The sequence below is a fragment of the Bombina bombina genome, chromosome 1, assembly GCF_027579735.1.
Source record: "Bombina bombina isolate aBomBom1 chromosome 1, aBomBom1.pri, whole genome shotgun sequence".
NCBI lineage: Eukaryota > Metazoa > Chordata > Amphibia > Anura > Bombinatoridae > Bombina > Bombina bombina.
In genome coordinates, this window is record NC_069499.1 from 1,453,116,973 (window position 1) to 1,453,138,666 (window position 21,694).

The 21,694-nt window shown below is 40.3% G+C and overlaps 1 protein-coding gene across 1 annotated transcript in view; it reads left to right on the forward strand.

Moving 5' to 3' along the window:
* PYCR1 (pyrroline-5-carboxylate reductase 1) overlaps positions 1-14,201 on the forward strand; it is a 64,191-nt gene extending 49,990 nt beyond the window's left edge. Inside the window, exon 8 of the mRNA XM_053705759.1 lies at positions 13,150-14,201. Within this exon, the coding sequence (XP_053561734.1) occupies positions 13,150-13,294 (145 nt within the window). The 3' untranslated portion in view covers positions 13,295-14,201. The remainder of the gene's footprint in view (positions 1-13,149) is intronic.
* Positions 14,202-21,694: the final 7,493 nt, after the last annotated feature.

The window sequence follows — 21,694 nt, forward strand, 5'->3', positions numbered from 1 at the left end:
CACTCTTGCTACCTATCAGCTATCCATATCCCAGGTGTAGAGCACTGGGAGGCGGATTTTCTAAGTCGTCAGACTTTTCATCCGGGAGAGTGGGAACTCCATCCGGAGGTATTTGCACAACTGGGGCAAACCAGAACTGGATCTCATGGCATCTCGCCAGAACGCCAAGCTTCCGTGTTACGGATCCAGGTCCAGGGATCCCAAGGCGACACTGATAGATGCTCTAGCAGCGCCCTGGTCTTTCAACCTGGCTTATGTGTTTCCACCGTTTCCTCTGCTCCCTCGACTGATTGCCAAGATCAAGCCGGAGAGAGCATCGGTGATTCTGATAGCACCTGCGTGGCCACGCAGGACCTGGTATGCAGATCTAGTGGACATGTCATCCTTTCCACCATGGTCTCTGCCTCTGAAACAGGACCTTCTACTTCAGGGTCCTTTCAACCATCCAAATCTAATTTCTCTGAGGCTGACTGCCTGGAGATTGAACGCTTGATTTTATCAAAGCGTGGCTTCTCCGAGTCAGTTATTGATACCTTAAGACAGGCACGAAAGCCTGTCACCAGGAAAATTTACAATAAGGTATGGCGTAGATATCTTTATTGGTGTGAATCCAAGGGTTACTGATGGAGTAAGGTCAGAATTGCTAGGATATTATATTTTCTCCAAGAAGGTTTGGAAAAAGGATTGTCAGCTAGTTAAGTGTCTGGCAGATGTTCCAGACGTTCAGGCATTTTGTCAGGCTTTAGTTAGAATCAAGCCTGTGTATAAACCTGTTGCTCCACCATGGAGCTTAAACTTGGTTCTTAAGGTTCTTCAAGGAGTTCCGTTTGAACCTCTTTCATTCCATAGATATCAAGCTTTTATCTTGGAAAGTTCTTTTTTTGGTAGCTATTTCCTCGGCTCGTAGAGTCTCTGTGCTATCTGTATATTAATGTGATTCTCCTTATCTGATTTTTCATACGGATAAGGTAGTCCTGCGTACCAAACCTGGGTTCTTACCTAAGGTGGTATCTAACAAGAATATCAATCAAGAGATTGTTGTTCCATCCTTGTGTTACACAATCTGGACGTGGTCCGTGCTTTAAAGTTTTACTTACAAGCTACTAAAGATTTTCGTCAAACATCTGCTTTGTTTGTTGTCTACTCTGGACAGAGGAGAGGTCAAAAGGCTTCGGCAACCTCTTTTTCTTTTTGACTAAAGAAGCTTAATCCACTTAGCCTATGAGACTGCTGGACAGCAGCCTCCTGAAAGGATTACAGCTCATTCCACTAGAGCTGTGGCTTCCACTTGGGCCTTTAAAAATGAGGCTCCTTTTGATCAGATTTTCAAGGCGACGACTTGGTCTTCGCTTCATATTTTTTCAAAATTTTACAAATTTTATACTTTTGCTTCTTCGGAGGCTATATTTGGGAGAGAGGTTTTACGGGCAGTGGTTCCTTCCATTTAAGTTCCTGCCTTGTCCCTTTCTTCATCTGTGTACTTTAGCTTTGGTATTGGTATCCCACAAGTAATGGATGATCCGTGGACTGGATACACCTTACAAGAGAAAACACAATTTATGCTTACCTGATAAATGTATTTCTCTTGTGGTGTATCCAGTCCACGGCCCGCCCTGTCATTTTAAGGCAGGTAATTTTTAAATTTAAACTACAGTAACCACTGCACCCTATGGTTCCTCTTTTCTCTGCTTGTTTTCGGTCGAATGACTGGCTATGACAGTTAGGGGAGGAGCTATATTACAGCTCTGCTGTGGGTGTCCTCTTGCAACTTCCTGTTGGGAATGAGAATATCCCACAAGTAATGGATGATCCGTGGACTGGATACACCACAAGAGAAATACATTTATCAGGTAAGCATAAATTGTGTTTTTTTTTTTATTAGCACCCAGGTGGGAAATGGCTTAGCCCAAAGGGTTAATAAATCCAGTAATGTATGTGATCCGTTGCTAGATTAATATAATTATACCACATGCCTTATGCAAAAAAGTCACTCACCATCTGGTCAACAATATCGCGGCAACGATTTGCTTGTTAACATGCAATCCACAGGGCTGCGGGACATCTTGTGGTGCACTCCTAGCAACTTCCTACCGGGGAGGATTACTGCCTCTTACCCTTGGTACGTGCGGGAGTTGGTTACACGCTGTCTCATGTCAAGCCTCGTTGTGAGTTCTGGTAGAGTGACATCGGTAGAGCAAACACTGTTTGTAAGTAGCAAAACTTAAAAAGGATGAGCTCACCAACATAAATAAATAAAACATAGCTTTTATTTCATCAATCCATTAAAATGAAGAGCTTTACAAATGGAGAGACACACAAGTAGCGGTTGAAGAGCAGAACTGGCTTATGTGTTTCGGCTACACAACCGTAGTCATAGCCATATCGTCTGCAATTCCAAACCTGATTTAAAAGTACTAAGAACATAATTGAGTTTTTATTTTGTTTAATAGCGGTTTATTTGGAATAGTTAATTATGAAACTGTGTGTACTTGTAAACGTTAAATATATTTCTTTCTAATGGCACGGAAAGTACACAAATCCATTCCAATTACTAGTGGGAATTCTACTCCTAGCCAGCAGGAGGAGGCAAAGAACACCCCAGCATTCTTTGCCTTTTTCATCAGGAGAATGTGCGTAGATGGTGTCTGAAGATATTTAATCCTTTAATGGGTACTTTTCCCTGCAAGCAAGTATTGGGGCTATGCTGTGTCCATGTAATTCTCTTTAGTAAGAGTATTGGTGGCTTTTAGCAGTTAGAAGACGGCGAGCTGGTCTTTGCTTAAAGGGACACTGAACCCACATATTTTTTCTTTTGTGATTCAGATACAGCATGCAATTTTAAGCAACTTTTTAATTTAATCCTATTATCAAATTTTCTTCATTCTCTTTGTATCTTTATTTCAAAAGCAAGAATATTAGTTTAGAAGCCGACCCATTTTTGGTAAACAGCCTGGGTTGTTCTTGCTGATTGGTGGATAAATTCACCCACCAATAAACAAGTGCTCTCCAGTATTCTGAACCAAAAAATGTCTGGCTCCTTAGCTTAGATGCCTTCTTTTTCAAGTAAAGATAGCAAGAGAATGAATAAAAATTGATAATAGCAGTAAATTAGAAAGTTGCTTAAAATTGCATGCTCTATCTGAATCATGAAAGAAAAAAATTTGGGTTCAGTGTCCCTTTAACTTCTACCATCAATGCTACCCCTATAGAAATCCAGAGTTGGTTAGTCTTTTTCTGCAGGTCCCTGCCAGAGGTTAAGTCTGTCACACCTAAGAAGCTGTTCCCTGCCCTGCAGCTGGATCCACAGATAAGTGCTTTCCCTTCTAGGTTAGAAAGAACTGGCACTTTAGGGGTTAAATCCTCTGGAATTTTTCCTGGGACATAACTTATTTCTAAAGGTGGAGAAATAGTAAGAACAGCGGCATACAATTGAGTACTGCATCTGCTAATAGGGGTATATAATTTGAATATTCATGTTATATTTTAAGAGGCTGGCAATGAGAGGGTTAAGGGAGCTCATAAATATCTGAGAAGGCTCAATATTTATTATATATAATTTCCTTTGCAAACCAGGTTTGAAGAGCAAGTTTTTATAAGGTAATTTATTCTTTATATTGTGTGTGGCAGATTATCGTTATACAATGGTAGTTGCTCACTTAGTCTATAATAACCGGTTTGTTTAGTCAGTTTTCCCTGTTTTTCACTGTGGCGCAGTTTCTTTTTACTGTTTTGGTCATGTGACCGGTCTCTGCTCTTCTGCTCCATGGCTTTCTCTATCAAGCCGACAGTTGAGCGGAGTGTTTGGCGAGCTGGATATTTTAGCAACTGTCTGCTTAGCTGATCCGGATCTGTGTTGCTTAGATGGTTATAGAGTCGTCTAATTTCATCTAGTGGGATATTCTCTGCTGGTCACTGGAGTGGTAAGTCCTCAACAGAGCTGAGGGTTAGAGGTGCCAGTTAGTTTTTGTTTTATCCTTCTGGGATCCTAATTATATTTTGTTTGTGGGTATACAATATTTTTTTGTTTTTTTGTAAGAGAATATTTAACTAATTGGACATTAATTTTATTAGTGACCCTGATGCAAACTTAAGTGTGTCATTTGAGAAATGTTTATATTGCTTGGAGGCGCAAATTATTCCTCCTGTGCAGTTTTGCTCCTTATGTTTAAACACTATGCTTTTGTCTAAAAATAAAAAATCCCTCTCAGAGCCATCTGTCTCTCAGGATAATGTTGTTCGTGCCATGCCTCAGCTTTTCCGTCAAGCATCCCAAGCTTTAGCAATGTCACATGCAGTGCCCTGCGGTTCCTCTCAACAAATTCCTGGGGGTGTTTATTTACCAGGAGATTTTGCTGCGCAAATAACTACTGCAGTTTCTGCAGCCTTATCAGTTTTTCCTATAGCTGGTAAAAGAAAGAGGAAATCTAAGAATATACCTCATACAAAGAGTTCTGACTCCACTAAGTCTGTGTTAGTCAACCTTTCTCAGCTATCTGAGGAGGATCATTCCTCAGTGGCTTCTGAGGACGAGATTTCAGACTCTGAGACTGCTGTCGCTAGTACAACAGATCCAGAGGAGGTTAATTTTAGAGTCAAGCTGGAACACCTACTTTTGAAGGAGGTCCTAGCCACCTTGGAGGACTATGACACAACTGCCGCTGAGATTCCTAAGAAGTCTAATAAACGTAACAGTTTCTGATGTTGTACCTACATCTGTATAGGTATTCCCGGTCCCAGACCGTAAGTCGGACATTATAGATCAGGAATGGGAGAAGCCGGGGATCCCTTTTTCCCCGTCCCCTGTTTTTAAGAAAATGTTTCCTGTTGCTGACCTAAGGTAGAGGGCGCTATATCCACTCTAGCCAAGAGAACTATCCCCCTTGAGGATAGTTCCTTGTTCAAGGACCCTATGGATAAGAATCTGGAAGCTTACTTAAAGATGTATATTCATCAGGGTTTACAATGGCAACCAGTTGCTAGTATTGCTACGGTTACAGGTACAGCTTCTTATTGGTGCGACTCCTTGTCTGACCTAATTTCAGAGGAGACTACCATTTAGGAGATCCAGGATGGGATCAAAGCTCTAAAACTGGCTAATACTGTGACGCCAGCATTTAAGTTGTTAGACTGAAAGCCAAAATTTCTAGCTTTGCAGTTCTAGCTTGTAGAGCTCTGTGGCTAAAATCTTGGTCTGATGATTTTACATCAAAGTCCAAACTTCTGTCTCTACCTTTTTAAGGGTAAGACTTTATTTGGTCCTAGTCTGGCCGAGATTATTTCTGAAGTTACTAGTGGAAAGTGATCTTTCTTACCTCACGACAAGAAGGCTAGACCTAAGGGTCGCCAGAATTCTAACTTTCGTTTCTTTCGCAACTTCAAAGGACAAAAGTCTTCCTCCTCCTCTTCTTCCAAGCCGGAGCAATCCAGGACTTCTTGGAAGTCCTGTCAACCTTGGAATAAGGAGAAACAATCCAAGAAATCTTCCTCTTGAGTCTAAATCAGCATAAAGAGGCCGCCCCCGATTTAGTCCTGGATCAAGTGTAGGGGGCAGGCTTTCTTTCGACCGGCTTGTATCCGAGATGTTCAAGATCTTTGGGCTATGGAGGTAGTATCCCAGGGATACAAGATAGGGTTCAAGTTTTGTCCCCACAGGGGAGAGGGCTTCTTAGATTGCGTTAAGGACCTATCTTCCCTGGGAGAGCGGAACAGGGTCAGGGATTCAATTCAAACATTTTTGTGGTTCCCAAAAAGGTGGGAACTTTACGACCAATATCGGACCTCAAGTGTCTCAACAAATTTCTCAGGGTTCCGTACTTCAAAATGGTGACTATACGTTCCATTCTACCCTTGATTCAGGAGGGTCAGTTTATGACTACCATAGACCTGAAGGACGCGTATCTTCATGTTCCCATTCACAGAGAACATCACCAATTCCTGCGTTTTGCTTTTCTAGACAATCACTTTCAATTTGTTGCCCTTCTCTTTGGCCTTGCAACGGCTCCTCGGATCTTTACAAAGGTCCTAGGAGCCCTTTTGGCAATGGTCAGATCTCAGGGGATAGCAGTAGCGCCATACCTGGACGACATCTTGGTTCAGGTGCCATCTTTTCATTTAGCAAAATTCCACACAGAATCTCTGTTGTCTATACTTCGTTCCCATGGGTGGAAAGTAAACCTGGAAAAGAGTTCCCTGGTACCACACATCAGGGTGTGCTTTTTGGGAACTATTATAGATTCTGTCCATGAAGATTTTCCTGACAGATGTCAGAAAATCCAAAATTCTTGCTTCTTGTCTTTCACTTCAGTCCTCTATTCGTCCATCAGTGGCTCAGTATATGGAAGTAATTGGTTGCTTCCATGGACATTATTCCTTTTGCTCGTTTCCATCTGAGACCTCTACAGTAATGTATGCTCAGACAATGGAACGGAGACCACTCGGATCTATCTCAGAAAATAGTTCTAGACCCCTAACGAGAGACACTCTCTATCCTGGTGGATTTCTCAGAACCATCTGTCTCAGGAAACATGCTTTTTGAGACCATCTTGGGTGGTTGTGACTACAGATGCACGCCTTTCGGGCTGGGGAGCAGTTTGGGGTTCTTTAAAGCCTCAGGGTCTTTGGACTCGAGAGGAGTCTTTTCTCCCTATAAATATCCTAGAGTTGAGAGCAATCCTCAATGTCTTATCAGCTTGGCCTCAATTGCATTTGGTCTGGTTTATAACGTTCCAATTGGACAACATCACCTCAGTGGCGTATATAAACCATCAGGGAGGGACACTGAGTTCCTTAGCTATAAAGGAGGTGACTCGCATTCTACAGTCTTGCGATTGTGTTCTCTCTGCCATCCACACCCCAGGAGTGGACAACTGGGAAGCGTATTTTCTGAGCAGGCAGACATTTCATCCCGGGGAGTGGGCTCTCCATCCGGAGGTATTCACAATGTTAACCCTCAGGTGGGGGTTTCCGAAATTGGATCCGATGGCATCTTATCTAAATGCCAAGCTTCCAAGGTACGGGTCAAGATCAAGCGATCCACAAACAGCTCTGATCGGCGCTCTGGCAGTCCTTTGGGACTTTAGTCTTGTGTACCTGTTTCCTCTGTTTGCTCTACTTCCTCGAGTTATTGCTCATATCAAACAGGAGAGGGCATCAGTGATTCTTATAGTTCCTGCCTGGCCCTTGCAGGATCTGGTGAGGATGTCATCTCTTTCCCCTTGGAGATTTCCCTTGAGAAAGGACCTTCTACTTCAGGGACCCTTCCTCTACCCAAATCCTAGGTTCTCTGAAGCTGACTGCTTGGAGATTGAACGCCGAGTTCTAGCTAGGCGTGGTTTTTCTGAGAAGGTTATTGATACTATGCTTCAGGCTTGTAAACCTGTTACTCGAAGGATTTACCATAAGGTATGGCGTAAATACCTTTTTTTTGTTGTGAATCAAAGGGTTTCTCTTGGAACAGGGTGAGGGTACCCCGAATTGTCTTTTCTTCACAATGGCCTGGAGAGTTTTGTCAGTCAGCACTCTGAAGGGTCAGATTTCTGTCTATTCTTTTGCACAAACGTCTGGCAGATTTTCTTTTGTGCAGGCCTTGGTCAGAATCAGACCTGTGTTTAAATCTTGAAACTTTAATCTTGTTCCTTTTTTTTTTTTATAAAGTTTTTATTGAGGTTTCAAGATATATAATAGAGACGATCATAGGAAAAAATATGATAATGACATAAAAGAAAATAACATCCAATACAAAATATTGTCCAGTATTCCAGGACACAGGACAGTGTCTGTAAAGTATATAAGACAAACCTAAATTAAACCTCGTTTTTATATTTTAGGGTTCCCCCGTTAGACAAAAGGCCACTCTTGGGCCTATACATATTCGTGTGACATAGAGAAGGGGGGCTAATAAATCTCGAAGGCCACTCTTGGGTCATGATTATAATACATCATATTCAATGTTTTTGTAAACTAGATAATAGCAACGGCAGTAAGGGTACCATAATTAACATAGTTAACGGTATAGTGTAAAGGTCAGATCATACAAAACACTTCAACAGGACATTAGAACAAAAAGTTAAGTTATATATATGCAGGTACTATGGAGTATATAAATCACTAGGTAACTAGCTTTGTATAATACAACTGTAGGCTAGTCCTTAACATTTATCTATGTGTACAACATAACATGAATAATGAGGTACCAAAACCTAAAATATCTAGAGAGGATTTAAAGTATTTCTACCAATAAAGATGAATATATAGGGGTGGTATGTATATAGAGGTCCCAAATTCTCAGATTATGTTCTACTTGATTGCATCTAATAGTAAACTATGTGGTGTGACTAGCATAAATACTTATATAGGTGGCAAGACAGCAAGGCTAAGCAGTTATGAGAATTATTTAGCAGAATTAATGTGTTAAGGTCAGCGAGTCAACATACAATAACAGACTTATAGGGATATTGAAATAGTATTACTCCTAGCCCTTCTACTAAAATGAGTGGGACCTACAAAGGGCTTAAGGGATATGGAGATATATGAATTTAATGACTTATAGCGACCTATGACAGAAAAACTGCGCTCACTAGGTATTAGCACAAATGAACATGACAGTTACTACACACTAATAAGCACTTTAACCACTTTATACACGACATGCACCTCAAGTAAATATGATTGAGAGCGATGGCACTCATGAGTCAATGGGCCCAGCTGGAACTCCAATAGTTATGGGGCAGTTAATGGGGGGAGGGAGCACCAACAGCGCCCACCATCAGTTTTGGTCAGGAAATATCTTGCTTGTCATCCTGTGACCTGGGGTAAGTTCTCGCTATACCATAGTTATCGCTAAATAAAGGGGCAAACAGGATGTTTAAATCCAATGGGTGCAGAGGTATGCCGAGCCTGAAGCGGATTGTCAGTCGGATTGACTCTGTTCAGCTTACCCAACTCCGTTCCGCTTGAAGACCAAGGTGCTGACCTCGCAAAATATGTTTCCAAGGCAGGAGAAAAATGCTGCCGTGTTCCCCCAGCAAGTGCTCTGCCTACCTCTCCCAGCAAAATGTAGATGATAGAGTGCACTTATCGCTCCGTAGGCGACAGACCTTGGTGCCTTGACAGTGATGTCGGGAGCTTCTCTCTACCCACTGTTCCGTTTTCAATCTTAGGTGTGAGTGCCGGGACAGGCCTTCTGTTGCGCACATGCGGATCTGCTGCCTCTGGAGAACCTAGGAAGCCATGACTACGGTTCAGCCCACCACCCTCTTCTACACATCTCGGCCAGGCTAATTGAGGCTGGCTGACCACCTCCAGTATCGAAGGTGTAATGTCATTGGCGTCTGGGGCTTGACTGTATAGGGATTGTTGTATTGTAACAACATCTTTGGGTAAGTACTGTGCTGATCTTTCTATTGCCTCCCAAACACCATACTGCTCAATCCCAGCACTTAGGTCAGGGATAAGTTTGTCCTCGCCGTTACTGTTCTGCAGTTTAGCATTCTGCTTACTTTCAGAAGTGTCTTTCATGGTGGTATTAGGAGGGCATGGTGCCTGCGCCTGCATTTGCAATCTCTCGTAGTGGCAGGGGACAGGCTGGATGATCTGTACAGTGGCTCTGCTTATTTGTGTCCTCTGTTCCCCCAAAGCCTCTCCGGCACGCATGGAAATGGTATTTGTATCAGCAATCCTCACTGGCGGATATGCCAACATTTGCTGCGTAATACTTGACTCTTTTTGGGTTTCGCCTCCAAGCGACTCAACCATGTTACTTTTACTTGTCTTAGAAGTGATAGATCTTGTAAGAGAATGCAGTTTCTCTACTTCAGTATCCCAAACTCTAGAGATTTCCTCAAAGTGCGATTGTAGAAGGGCCTCAATCTCCAACAGCATACTATGAGTGCCGGTCACCATTATGAAAGGAAACTAGGTATTACAGGGATCTAAGAACTGTCCAGTTACTATAGAACTGGTTTGATAACCCAGGGTCCTGGGGGGTATACGTGCGGCAGCTTTGACGGCACTATCAGTCTAGAGAGGCCTCTCAGTCTTATGGCTATCTGCAGTGCAGTCAGCTGAAGAGCATAGGTAGTCTGTTATGTGTAAGGTGCCTCTAGTCTCTGCTTGGACAACACAGGAGAATATAGCTATGGTTCCAAAATAGTAAATTAAGTTATAGTTGAAAAATATCTCTAAAATAACTTTGAAAGACCAGGAGCTTCACAGACACACGTCCTACCGCAACAGCTATAGGCTCCGCCCCACAAAAATTTAATCTTGTTCTTAAAGTTCTGCAGCAGGCTCTGTTTGAGCCTATGCATAAGTTGATATTAAGTTGTTATCTTGGAAAGTTTTATTTCTGCTTGCTATTTCTTCTACTCGCAGTGTTTCCGAGCTTTTGGCTCTGCAATGCGATTCCCCTTCCCTTATTTTTCATGCGGATAAGGCGGCTCTTCATACTAAGTTGGGATTTCTTCCCAAGGTAGTATCGGATCACACTATCAATCAGGAAATTGTTGTTCCTTCTTTTTGTCCTAATCCTTCTTCTCAGAAGGAACGCCTGTTGCATAACCTGGATGTTGTGCATGCTCTAAAATTTTACTTTCAAGCAACTAAAGATTTTCTGTAATCGACTGCCCTGTTTTCGCTGGTAAGCGTAATGGTCAGAAGGCCACTTCTACTACGCTTTGTCTATGGTTGAGTAGTGTTATCCAGTTAGCTTATGAGACAGCTGGACAACAGGTTCCTGAGAGAATTACGGCTCATTCCATTAGGGCTGTCTCTTCTTCCTGGGCTTTCAAAAATGAAGCTTCTGTGGAGCAAATTTTGCAAGGCGGCCACTTGGTCCTCATTGCATACCTTTTCCAAATTCTACAAATTCGATACTTTTGCCTCGGCTGAGGCTTCCTTTGGGAGAAAAGTTCTTCAAGCGGTGGTGCCTTCTGTTTAGGTCAGCCTCTCTTGTTCTCTCTCCCTTCCTGTATCCTCTAGCTTGGGTATTGGTTCCCACTAGTAAATGGAATGGACTTGTAGACGCTCCATGCAATTGGAAAGAAAACAAAATTTATGCTTACCTGATAAATGTCTTTCTTTCCTGGCATGGAGAGTCCACGACCCGACCTTAATTTGAGTTAAGACGACCTTTTTTTTGTATAAATCTTAGGCACCTCTATACCCTTGTCTCATCATCTTTTCCATTTTCCTTCGGCTGAATGACTGGGGATTGTTTATGGGAGTGACACTTAACAGCTCTGCTGGGGTGTGCTTTGCCTCCTCCTGCTGGCCAGGAGTTGAATTCCCACTAGTAATTGGAATGGATTTGTGGACTCTCCATGCTAGGAAAGAAATAATTTTTTCAGGTAAGCATACATTTATTTTTTTTTTTTACACCTTCATAAATTATAACAATGAGTTAGCTATGCATATTTTACTAATCAATGGATTTTTAGCATTTTGTTGCTATAAATACTTAGCAGATTATCAGTGTAACTCTTTTCTTACTTTTTTTGTAACTATTTTGTATTATTGTTATGCGTAATACAATTGTTAGCCCATCAATTATGTTCTTAGTACTTTTAAATCCGGCTTGGAACTTCAAACGATATGGCTATGACAGCCGAAACGTGTAAGCCAGTTCTGCTCTTTCAACCGCTACTTGTGTGTTTCTCTGTTTGTACAGCTCTTCTTTTTAATAGATTGATGGAATAAAAGCTACATTTTTATCCTTCTTAAGTTTTGTTAGTATGTTAAAGGAACATAAAATCCAAAATTGTTCTTTCATGATTAAGATAGACCATATGATTTTAAATAACTTTCTAATTTACTTCTGTTATCATGTTTTTTGTTCTCTTGGGGCTCCATGTACTAAGCAGTCAGCGAGCTACCCGCAACAAATCTCGCGTCAAAATTCGCAAACTGATATGTACAAAGCTGTCAATTATGTTAAAACTCGCATCTTTAAAATTGCGAGCGTACTTATCCGCCAAACCTCGCTACCGCTCCATTTTTCACTGTAATTAGACACCAACTCGCCAAAAACGAATGTACTAAAAAATCTATTTGTCCGCTCGCTACAATTTCCGCTCCCACCTCGTTATTTTTGCCTCGCCACCTTTTAGGTGGCGGGCTAGGTACAAAACAATAGGAAAGTCAATCTAGACGCCAGTCTAGACATATATAAAAGGCAGTAATATCAGCATTGTACAGCATAACTGGCGTCTAATTTGTCTCTCATTTCCATGTACATAAATTGCGCCAAATTTGTCGACTGTAATTAAAGAGTAATCTATATTTTAAATTTGTATTGTATAGTTGTCAATCTTTATAATTATTTTTATATTAATATTTATATATTATCAGATCCAGATGAAGCCATATCCAAATTGTAAATAAATATTACAAAAATAACGCTGTTATCACTCTTCAAAAAATTTAGAACAATAATAAAGTTGTTTAGATAAGTTGAACTTTTATAGGAGCAAAATTCTATTCCCGCGACTACTATGATGTTCGTGACACCTTGCATGTCACGTGTTAATAATTGGCCAGACAATTCAACTGAAAGTTAAAAGTACATCAGCTTAGTCGCGGCGAGCGAGACGTCAAATTTATCAATAATCCGCCACTGCTCGCGGCGGGCTAGACTTGTCTATTTATTGGGGGATTATTAGTACATAGTGACAGTGGACACCATTTCGCCCGCGGCGAGTAACGGCGAGTTTATCCGCGTCTAAAATGACGGATGAATTGACGGCTTAGTACATGGAGCCCCAGTATCTTTTGTTAAGAAGCAAGGGCGTAAGCTCAGGAGTGCGCATGTGTCGAACACTTTATGGCAGCAGTTTTGCAAGAATATTTCCTGCCATTTAGTGCTCCAGACACCTACCTTAGTATCTAAGAAAAAAGCAAAATTTGATAGAGTTAAGCTGGAAACTTTTTTTAAATTGTATGATGTGTGTATATGTATGTATGTATATGTATGTATGTATATGTATGTGTGTGTGTGTGTATATGTATGTGTATATATATATATATATATATATATATATATATATATATATATATATATATATATATATATATATATATATATATATTTATATATGTATATATATATATTTTCCTAACCTATCAATGTGCATAACTCTCTTCCGCTCTGTGCAGGGAACTCCAGTATGTGGCAGACCAAGAGAAGATCCCTGCAGCTGCAATTAAGAAGACCACATTAAGCCAAGTGCAGAGAGAATCCCCATCAGTTTCTACAGCCCCTCAGGGAGCCAAAGTCAGTCTGTTCAACAAGAAGTACTGAGTGGTCCCCTACTCATAAAAAGCTATAATCCGAAGTGGAGTGGGCAAATGCAGGAATGTATGTGGTGGTGAGACTGGGTGTTTTCAGGGGAAAGAAGGGTGTATGTGAGAATAGAAAGTGAAAGTGTTTTGCTTGGGATTTTGTGTGTAGAAATATTTGAATGAATAGAGTGAAATGAATGGATTGTGTTATATAATCGGGGACGATTTATACATCCTGGTCTCATTTTTAATATTCTCTGTAAAAAGCAAAGTTTTAATATTTTAATCATTATCTGCCATGGTTTATATGCACAGATCTTCATACCATTTACAGACTCTCACATTATTATTATTATTATAACATTATTTAATGCTAGAAGATAAATGAGACTTTTTATACTAATTTTAATTTCCAAAGCAGTAAAATACCTCTTTATTACATGGGCTTCTTTTATATGATTATCTTTAGTAAAATGATTTTACACTCATGACTTAAGTGTCACTTAGGGCTTGATGATGAAAAGTTTGCAGGCATGGAGAGAAATTGTGCAAACTCTTGCTTTTTTTCCAGCATTATATTGAAAAGTATGTACAGTATCTGTCCTTCGCTTGCTGAATCCTGTATATTGAGATAAATAGCTCTCAAGCTAAATTTCTCCTTTCCAAAATTATTTGAGGGACTTCACAGTAATCTTAGATAATCTTGCCTGAGCAGACCGCTTTAGATCATCAGACCCTAATTGTATTGTTACCATTCCATAACCCACATACTTCGTGTCCTTCATACTTTCTCTTCTTCCTTCTGCACAATACTGTAGACCTGTCTCCCCCACCACGTGGATCACACTGCAAAATGAAACGGCTTTACACATAGCAAACCATTCCACTTCTGTCTGATGGCTTTTTAATAAAAGAAATTAATACTTTGTGTTTTATTCTCACTTTTTTGCTGGTTGAGAGAGATTTCAGTTCTCAGCTACATGAGGTTATTTAGAGAAATAATTTCCATTATTGGAATCTGCATTGCAGCAACACACTAAAATGTGGTATTAGCAACTTGTGCTAGATGAAGAGTCTACTCATATGGAATAATATTGATGCACAACTAGAGGAGCAGATAGATGACAACCACTCACAAATCTCTCATCTCAAACAAAATCAGACAAATCAGAGCTGAAAAAAATAATTTTATCGCTGCTTTCTGACATTCTGTGTGGTACTTTATAGACAGGTAGAATACACACGGCCCTATATACGCGGTCCAATAATCAACCTGAGTTAATTTGTCTAGATAGCCTCACTTTAGAATAAAAAGTGTCCATTGAGTAGGACAGACGAGCGGATATGTTCTAGGAAATCTATAGTTGGCTTCTCTACAAAGGCCAAGAACCACAGTGTTGCTCTTCTCCAGTGTTTTGTTTACATACTTTCACAATGACCCCTAAATTTAAATTCATAACAGTTTACCTTGGCTTACCCTAGCCAGTGTTTATCAGGAATGAACACAACCAGACTTCTCCTTACCTATATAAAGTGACTCCTTTTAGCAGATTCACAGAATGGGCAGGACTAACTGTTCCTTTTGTGTTTCTTGTAGATTGCTCACTGTATATATTTATTACAGCCCTGATACCTCACAGAAAAATAAACCCTGTTTTTTACAATGGTTTAATCTGAGACAAAAGCATAGCGCATTTCTTGTAATTCTGTTTGGGCTTACAAGATTTATGTCCTCCCTGCGTTACCCAAATATATGATGGTAAAGTGTTATCTAAACCGCTAATGTCATCTATATCTGAATTTATGCTTGCTTGTAATCTTGTCGCTAAAGGGATGTTTTAACAGTATGAAATTGTAATATAAAAAGGTTAATTATGTATAGTTTAAAAACTTTGCAGCGTACATTCATTATTTATTTTGTCCCATCCTCAAGTAATTTAATTGTTGGTTTTCTATCCAAGTAATGGGCACTGCCATGTTTAAACTTGTTTTCTCCGTATCTATCTCTACTGCTCAGGACAATTAAGGGCAGACATACAACAGGCAATAAAACAAAGCTGTGTGGAACATAGGAATGTTAAAGTAACTGTCGAAATGGGTTTCCAGGCAACCTTGTTTGCACACAGTCCTTTTTATTGCCTGATTTATATCTGTCCCTAATAGTCTGTAACAGAAGAGAGAAATAAGGGAAAAACTTAAAGGGACATGAAACGGAAACAAAAAAAATCTGTAACAATTCAGTGCATACAATTTTTAACAACTTTTCAATTTGCTTCATTTTCTTGGCATCCTTTATTAAAGGAGCAGCTATGCACAAACATAGCTGAACACATAGGAGCTGATTTAACAATATGCGGACTGACATCGATAAATGCCGACAGCATACGCATTTATCATTGCACAAGCAATTTCTAGTGAAATGCTTGTGCAATCCTGCCCCTGCATATTCGCGGCCTATCGGCCGCTAGCAAGAGATATCCACCGACTCGGAGGTGGTGGACGAGTTAAGGAGCTGCCTGCTGCTTCTTAACTCCTGTTTACGGCGAGCCTGAAGGCTCGTTTGGAAACAGCTGTATAAGGCTATATACGGGCCTTAATAAATCGGCCCCATAGGGTGAGCTAATAATGAGGCATATATGTGCAGCCACCAATCAGCAGCTAGCTCCCAGTAGTGCATTGCTCCTACCTAGGTATACTTTACTAGAAAGGAATAAAAGGAAACTGGAAAGTTAATTAAAATTGTATGCGCTAGGAAACTAGAGTAAATAAACTCAAGGTGAATTGGGTAGGTGAGGTATTTGCTACCTTATGTTCCAATAAAAATAAGGGAGTAGCTGTTCTATTAAATACAAATCTAGAATATAATCTCTTAGACGTTGTTCTGGATAATGATGCCTGTTTTTTAACTGTAAAAGTAAAAGGACACATATTTACAATTGGCAATTTATATGGCCTGAACAAATTAGATGATGAATTTTGGCCTTATTTACAAAGAAAGTTATTTTATTATCTAGATCATAATTTAATAGTGGCAGGAGATTTTAATTTGACACCACCATTCCCTATCCATAGGAAAAGTAGTAGAGGTCGAGATCTAGATAATCATTTGAAGAAAGAAGACCGATTACTTCAAAGGTTCAGATCCTCTTTGAAAGTACAAGATATATGGAGAATAAAAAATCCCTTTGAGAAACATGCATGTGAGTCTCTTTCAAGATTTTTTTTTTTATAGCAGATTCCTTGTTAGGCAAAGAGATCAATATTTAGCTAGTGTTAAAGGGACAGAAAACCCCAAAATTTTCTTTCATGACCTGGACAGAACATACAATTTTAAATTTACAATTTACTTTTATTATCAAATTTGCTTCATTCTCTTGTTATCCTTTGCTGAAGAAACAGCATTACACTACTAGCAGCTATGGGAACACACATAGTTAGCCAAACACAAAAGACAAATGTGTGCAGGGATCAATCAGCAGCTAGCCTCCCACTAGTGTTGGATATGTGCATATTCTTTTTCAACAAGGGATACCAAGAGAACACATTTGAAAATAGTGAATTTAAAAGTGTCTTAAAATGACATGTCCTATCTGAATCATGCCAGTTTAATTTTGACTTTCCTATCCCTTTAATGATGAATGATGAATTAAAAAACAATCTGATTTTTACCTGATAAATTAATTTATTTCTTAGTAGTGAGAGTCCACAATCCTTACTCTTGGGATTACACCACCAGGAGGAGGCAAAGACCCCCTACACGAGAGTTTCAAGCATCCCTTCTACTTCCCCTACCTCCCAGTACTGCTTATAGCCAAGGATAGAAAAAAGTAAGTTTTAAAAAAAAAAATCCCACGTAAAAATCTTAACGTCTAATAAAAAAAATTAAACAGACATGTCGAAACCCCTAATCCACCATCCTGCATATCGCATACTACCTTATAAATCTCTAACCCGCCATCCCCCCACGTCGCAATAAATAATAAAAGTATTAACCCATAATCCGCCAAGCCCCCACATTGCAAAGTATCTAATCTATTAACACCTAAACCGCCAACCCCCACAACGCAATTTACCGAATAAAACTATTAACCCCTAATTCGCCAACCCCCCCACAACACAAATTGGCCAATAGGATTTAAACAGCTCTCATCCTGTTGGCTGATTTGAAATTTTCAGCTAACCACTACGGATCTGCCTCTCGGATGACTGCTCTGCGCCGCCGACAAGGAGATGGCAGATGGACTTAAAGGGACACTGAACCCAAATTTTTTCTTTCGTGATTCAGATAGAGCATGACATTTTAAGCAACTTTCTAATTTACTCCTATTATCATATTTTCTTTATTCTCTTGGTATCTACTTTTGAAATGCAAGAATGTAAGTTTAGATGCTGAACCAAGAAAAAAGCTTAGATGTCTTTTAAAAAAAATAAAGATAAGAGAATGAAGAAAAATTGATAATAGGAGTAAATAAGAAAGTTGCTTAAAATTACATGCTCTATATGAATCGCGAAAGAAAAAATTTGAGTTCAGTGTCCCTTTAAGATGAAAGAAGATGGAGCCGCCTGGATGAAGATGGATCGCCGGACTTCGTCAATGTTGAGTACCTATTTTTGGGATAGTGCTATTTTTTTTTTTTTTTGGGGGGGGGTGGTTGTTTTGTTTTTTAGATTAGGGCTTTGTCTTCATAAATGGAAAGAGTCCACAGCTGCATTCATTACTTCAGGAGGAGGCAAAGACACCCCAGCCAAAGGATTAAATATCCCTCCCACTTCCCCCAGTCATTGTTTGCCTTCTGTCCCAGGATGAGTATCCTTTCCAGTTCTGAGCTTGGAAGAACAGGGTCACTGTTGGGGTGTCTTCTTGTTGGGCAATAACCTACGGGTTTCCTTCTTATTTACTCCGGTTAGGAAGTTTGTTTATTGATTACAGCTCATGTTTGTTTTATTTCTTTTTAAAGACACGAGTCCACGGATTTCATCCTTGTGGGATTACGCCTCCTAGTCAGCAGGAGAAGGCAAAGAGCACCACAGCAGAGCTGCTATATATAGCTCCTCCCTTCCCTCCCACTCCAGTCATTCTCTTTGCCTACGTTAGTGATAGGAAATGGCAAAGTGAGGTGTTAGTTTTTGATGCTTCAATCAAGAGTTTTTTTATTTTTAAAGCGGTGCCAGAGTGTGCTGCTTTGACTGGGATGTAGCCGTAGTCCATATCAGTCTCTACAGTAGAGCTTTTGGTGGCTTTAGAGCAATGGGAACTGGTGAGACATAATTCTCACTGCGCCTCCCATATTGTTATGCTGCCCTTCTCATGATGGCCTAAGCAATATCTAACTCAGGTCCTATCTGTTTCCACAGGACTATGGGAGAGAGAGGACCTCCTAAACCTGTTGGAGGTGTCTTTCTGCCAGACAGCTTTAAGGTATGTGCAGTTTCTTATTATTCTGGGGCACATTTACAGAGACTCAGAGTGGACTCTGTACTTGTACGTTGGTTACATTGATTTCCTGGGAATAGAGGCTCTTCATGTTTGGAAGGGGCTTTCCTATGGTGACAGCATGTGTACAGGCACTGGGCTAGGGCTAAAATGCCTGGTATTATCGGTCATTTTATTATTAAAACTATCCAGTAAGATCCAACACCTTAGATGTTTACTACGAAATAGTGTTTCTCTTGTTAAGTGTATCCAGTCCACGGATCATCCATTACTTGTGGGATATTCTCCTTCCCAACAGGAAGTTGCAAGAGGATCACCCACAGCAGAGCTGCTATATAGCTCCTCCCCTCACTGCCATATCCAGTCATTCTCTTGCAACTCTCAACTAAGATGGAGGTCGTAAGAGGACTGTGGTGTTTTATACTTAGTTTATTTCTTCAATCAAAAGTTTGTTATTTTTAAATGGTACCGGAGTGTACTGTTTCTCTCAGGCAGTATTTAGAAGAAGAATCTGCCTGCGTTTTCTATGATCTTAGCAGAAGTAACTAAGATCCTTTGCTGTTCTCACATATTCTGAGGAGTGAGGTAACTTCAGAGGGGGAATAGCGTGCAGGTTTTCCTGCAATAAGGTATGTGCAGTTAAAATATTTTTCTAGGGATGGAATTTGCTAGAAAATGCTGCTGATACCGAAGTAATGTAAGTAAAGCCTTAAATGCAGTGATAGCGACTGGTATCAGGCTTATTAAAGGGATACTAAACCCATTTGTTTTCTTTCATGATTCAGATAGAGCATGAGATTTTAAGCACCTTTCTAATTTACTCCTATTATCAATTTTTCTTTGTTCTCATGCTATCTTGATTTGAAAAAGCAGTACTGTAAGCTTTAGAGCCAGACCATTTTTTGTTCAGCACATGTGTAGCACTTGCTGATTTGTGGCTAAATGTAGCAAACCAATCAGCAGCTCTACCAAGGTGCTGAACTAAAAAATGGGCCGGCTCCTAACCTTTTTTACTGCTTTTTCAAATCAAGATAACATGAGAACAAAGAAAAATTGATAATAGGAGTAAATTAGAAAGTTGCTTAAATTTGCATGCTCTATCTGAATCATGAAAGAAAAAATGTGGGGTTGGTATCCCTTTAATAGAGATACATACTCTTATAATATAGTGTATTTTAAAACGTTTGCTGGCATGTTTAATCGTTTTTTACATATGTTTGGTGATAAAATTTATTGGGGCCTAGTTTTTTCCACATGGCTGGCTTGAATTTTGCCTAGAAACAGTTCCCTGAGGCTTCCCACTGTTGTAATATGAGTGGGAGGGGCCTATTTTGCCGTTTTTTTGCACAGCAAAAATTACAGACACAGATATCCAGCTTCTTCCTGCATGATCCAGGACTTCTCTGAAGGGCTCAAAAGGCTTCAAAAGTCGTATTGAGGGAGGTAAAAAGTCACAGTAGAGTTGTGGCAGTTGTTGTGACTGTTTAAAAAAACGTTTTTGTCATTTGTTATTCCGTTTTTGGTATTAAGGGGTTAATCATCCATTTGCAAGTGGGTGCAATGCTCTGCTAACTTATTACATACACTGTAAAAATTTCGTTAGTGTAACTGCATTTTTTCACTGTTATTTCAAAATTTGGGAAAATTTGTGTTCTTAAAGGCGCAGTAACGTTTTTTATATTGCTTGTAAACTTGTTTTAAAGTGTTTTCCAAGCTTGCTAGTCTCATTGCTAGTCTGTTTAAACATGTCTGACACAGAGGAACCTACTTGTTCATTATGTTTGAAAGCCATGGTGGAGCCCCATAGGAGAATGTGTATTAAATGTATTGAATTCACCTTAAACAGTAAAGATCAGTCTTTATCTATAAAAGAATTATCACCAGAGGGTTCTGTCGAGGGGGAAGTTATGCCGACTAACTCTCCCCACGTGTCAGACCCTTCGCCTCCCGCTCAGGGGACGCATGCTAATATGGCGCCAATTACATCAAGGACGCCCATAGCGATTACCTTGCAGGACATGGCTGCAATCATGAATAATGCCCTGTCAGAGGTATTATCTAGATTGCCTGAATTAAGAGGCAAGCGCGATAGCTCTGGGGTTAGGAGAGATACAGAGCGCGCAAATGCTGTTAGAGCCATGTCTGATACTGCGTCACAGTATGCAGAACATGAGGACGGAGAGCTTCAGTCTGTGGGTGACATCTCTGACTCGGGGAAACCTGATTCAGAGATTTCTAATTTTAAATTTAAGCTTGAGAACCTCCGTGTATTGCTTGGGGAGGTATTAGCTGCTCTGAATGACTGTAACACAGTTGCAATTCCAGAGAAATTGTGTAGGCTGGATAGATACTATGCGGTGCCGGTGTGTACGGACGTTTTTCCTATACCTAAAAGGCTTACAGAAATTATTAGCAAGGAGTGGGATAGACCCGGTGTGCCCTTTTCCCCACCTCCTATATTTAGAATTTTTTTTCCAATAGACGCCACTACACGGGACTTATGGCAGACGGTCCCTAAGTTGGAGGGAGCAGTTTCCACTTTAGCAAAGCGTACCACTATCCCGGTTGAGGACAGTTGTGCTTTTTCAGATCCAATGGATAAAAAATTTGAGGGTTACCTTAAGAAAATGTTTATTCAACAAGGTTTTATTTTACAGCCCCTTGCATGCATTGTGCCTGTCACTGCTGCGGTGGCATTCTGGTTTGAGGCCCTGGAAGAGGCCATCCAGACACCTCCATTGAATGAAATTATTGACAAGCTTAGAACGCTTAAGCTAGCTAACTCATTTGTTTCTGATGCTATTGTTCATTTGACTAAACTAACGGCTAAGAATTCCGGATTCGCCATCCAGCCGCGTAGGGCGCTATGGCTTAAATCCTGGTCAGCTGACGTGACTTCAAAGTCTAAATTACTCAACATTCCTTTCAAGGGGCAGACCTTATTCGGGCCTGGCTTGAAGGAAATTATTGCTGACATTACTGGAG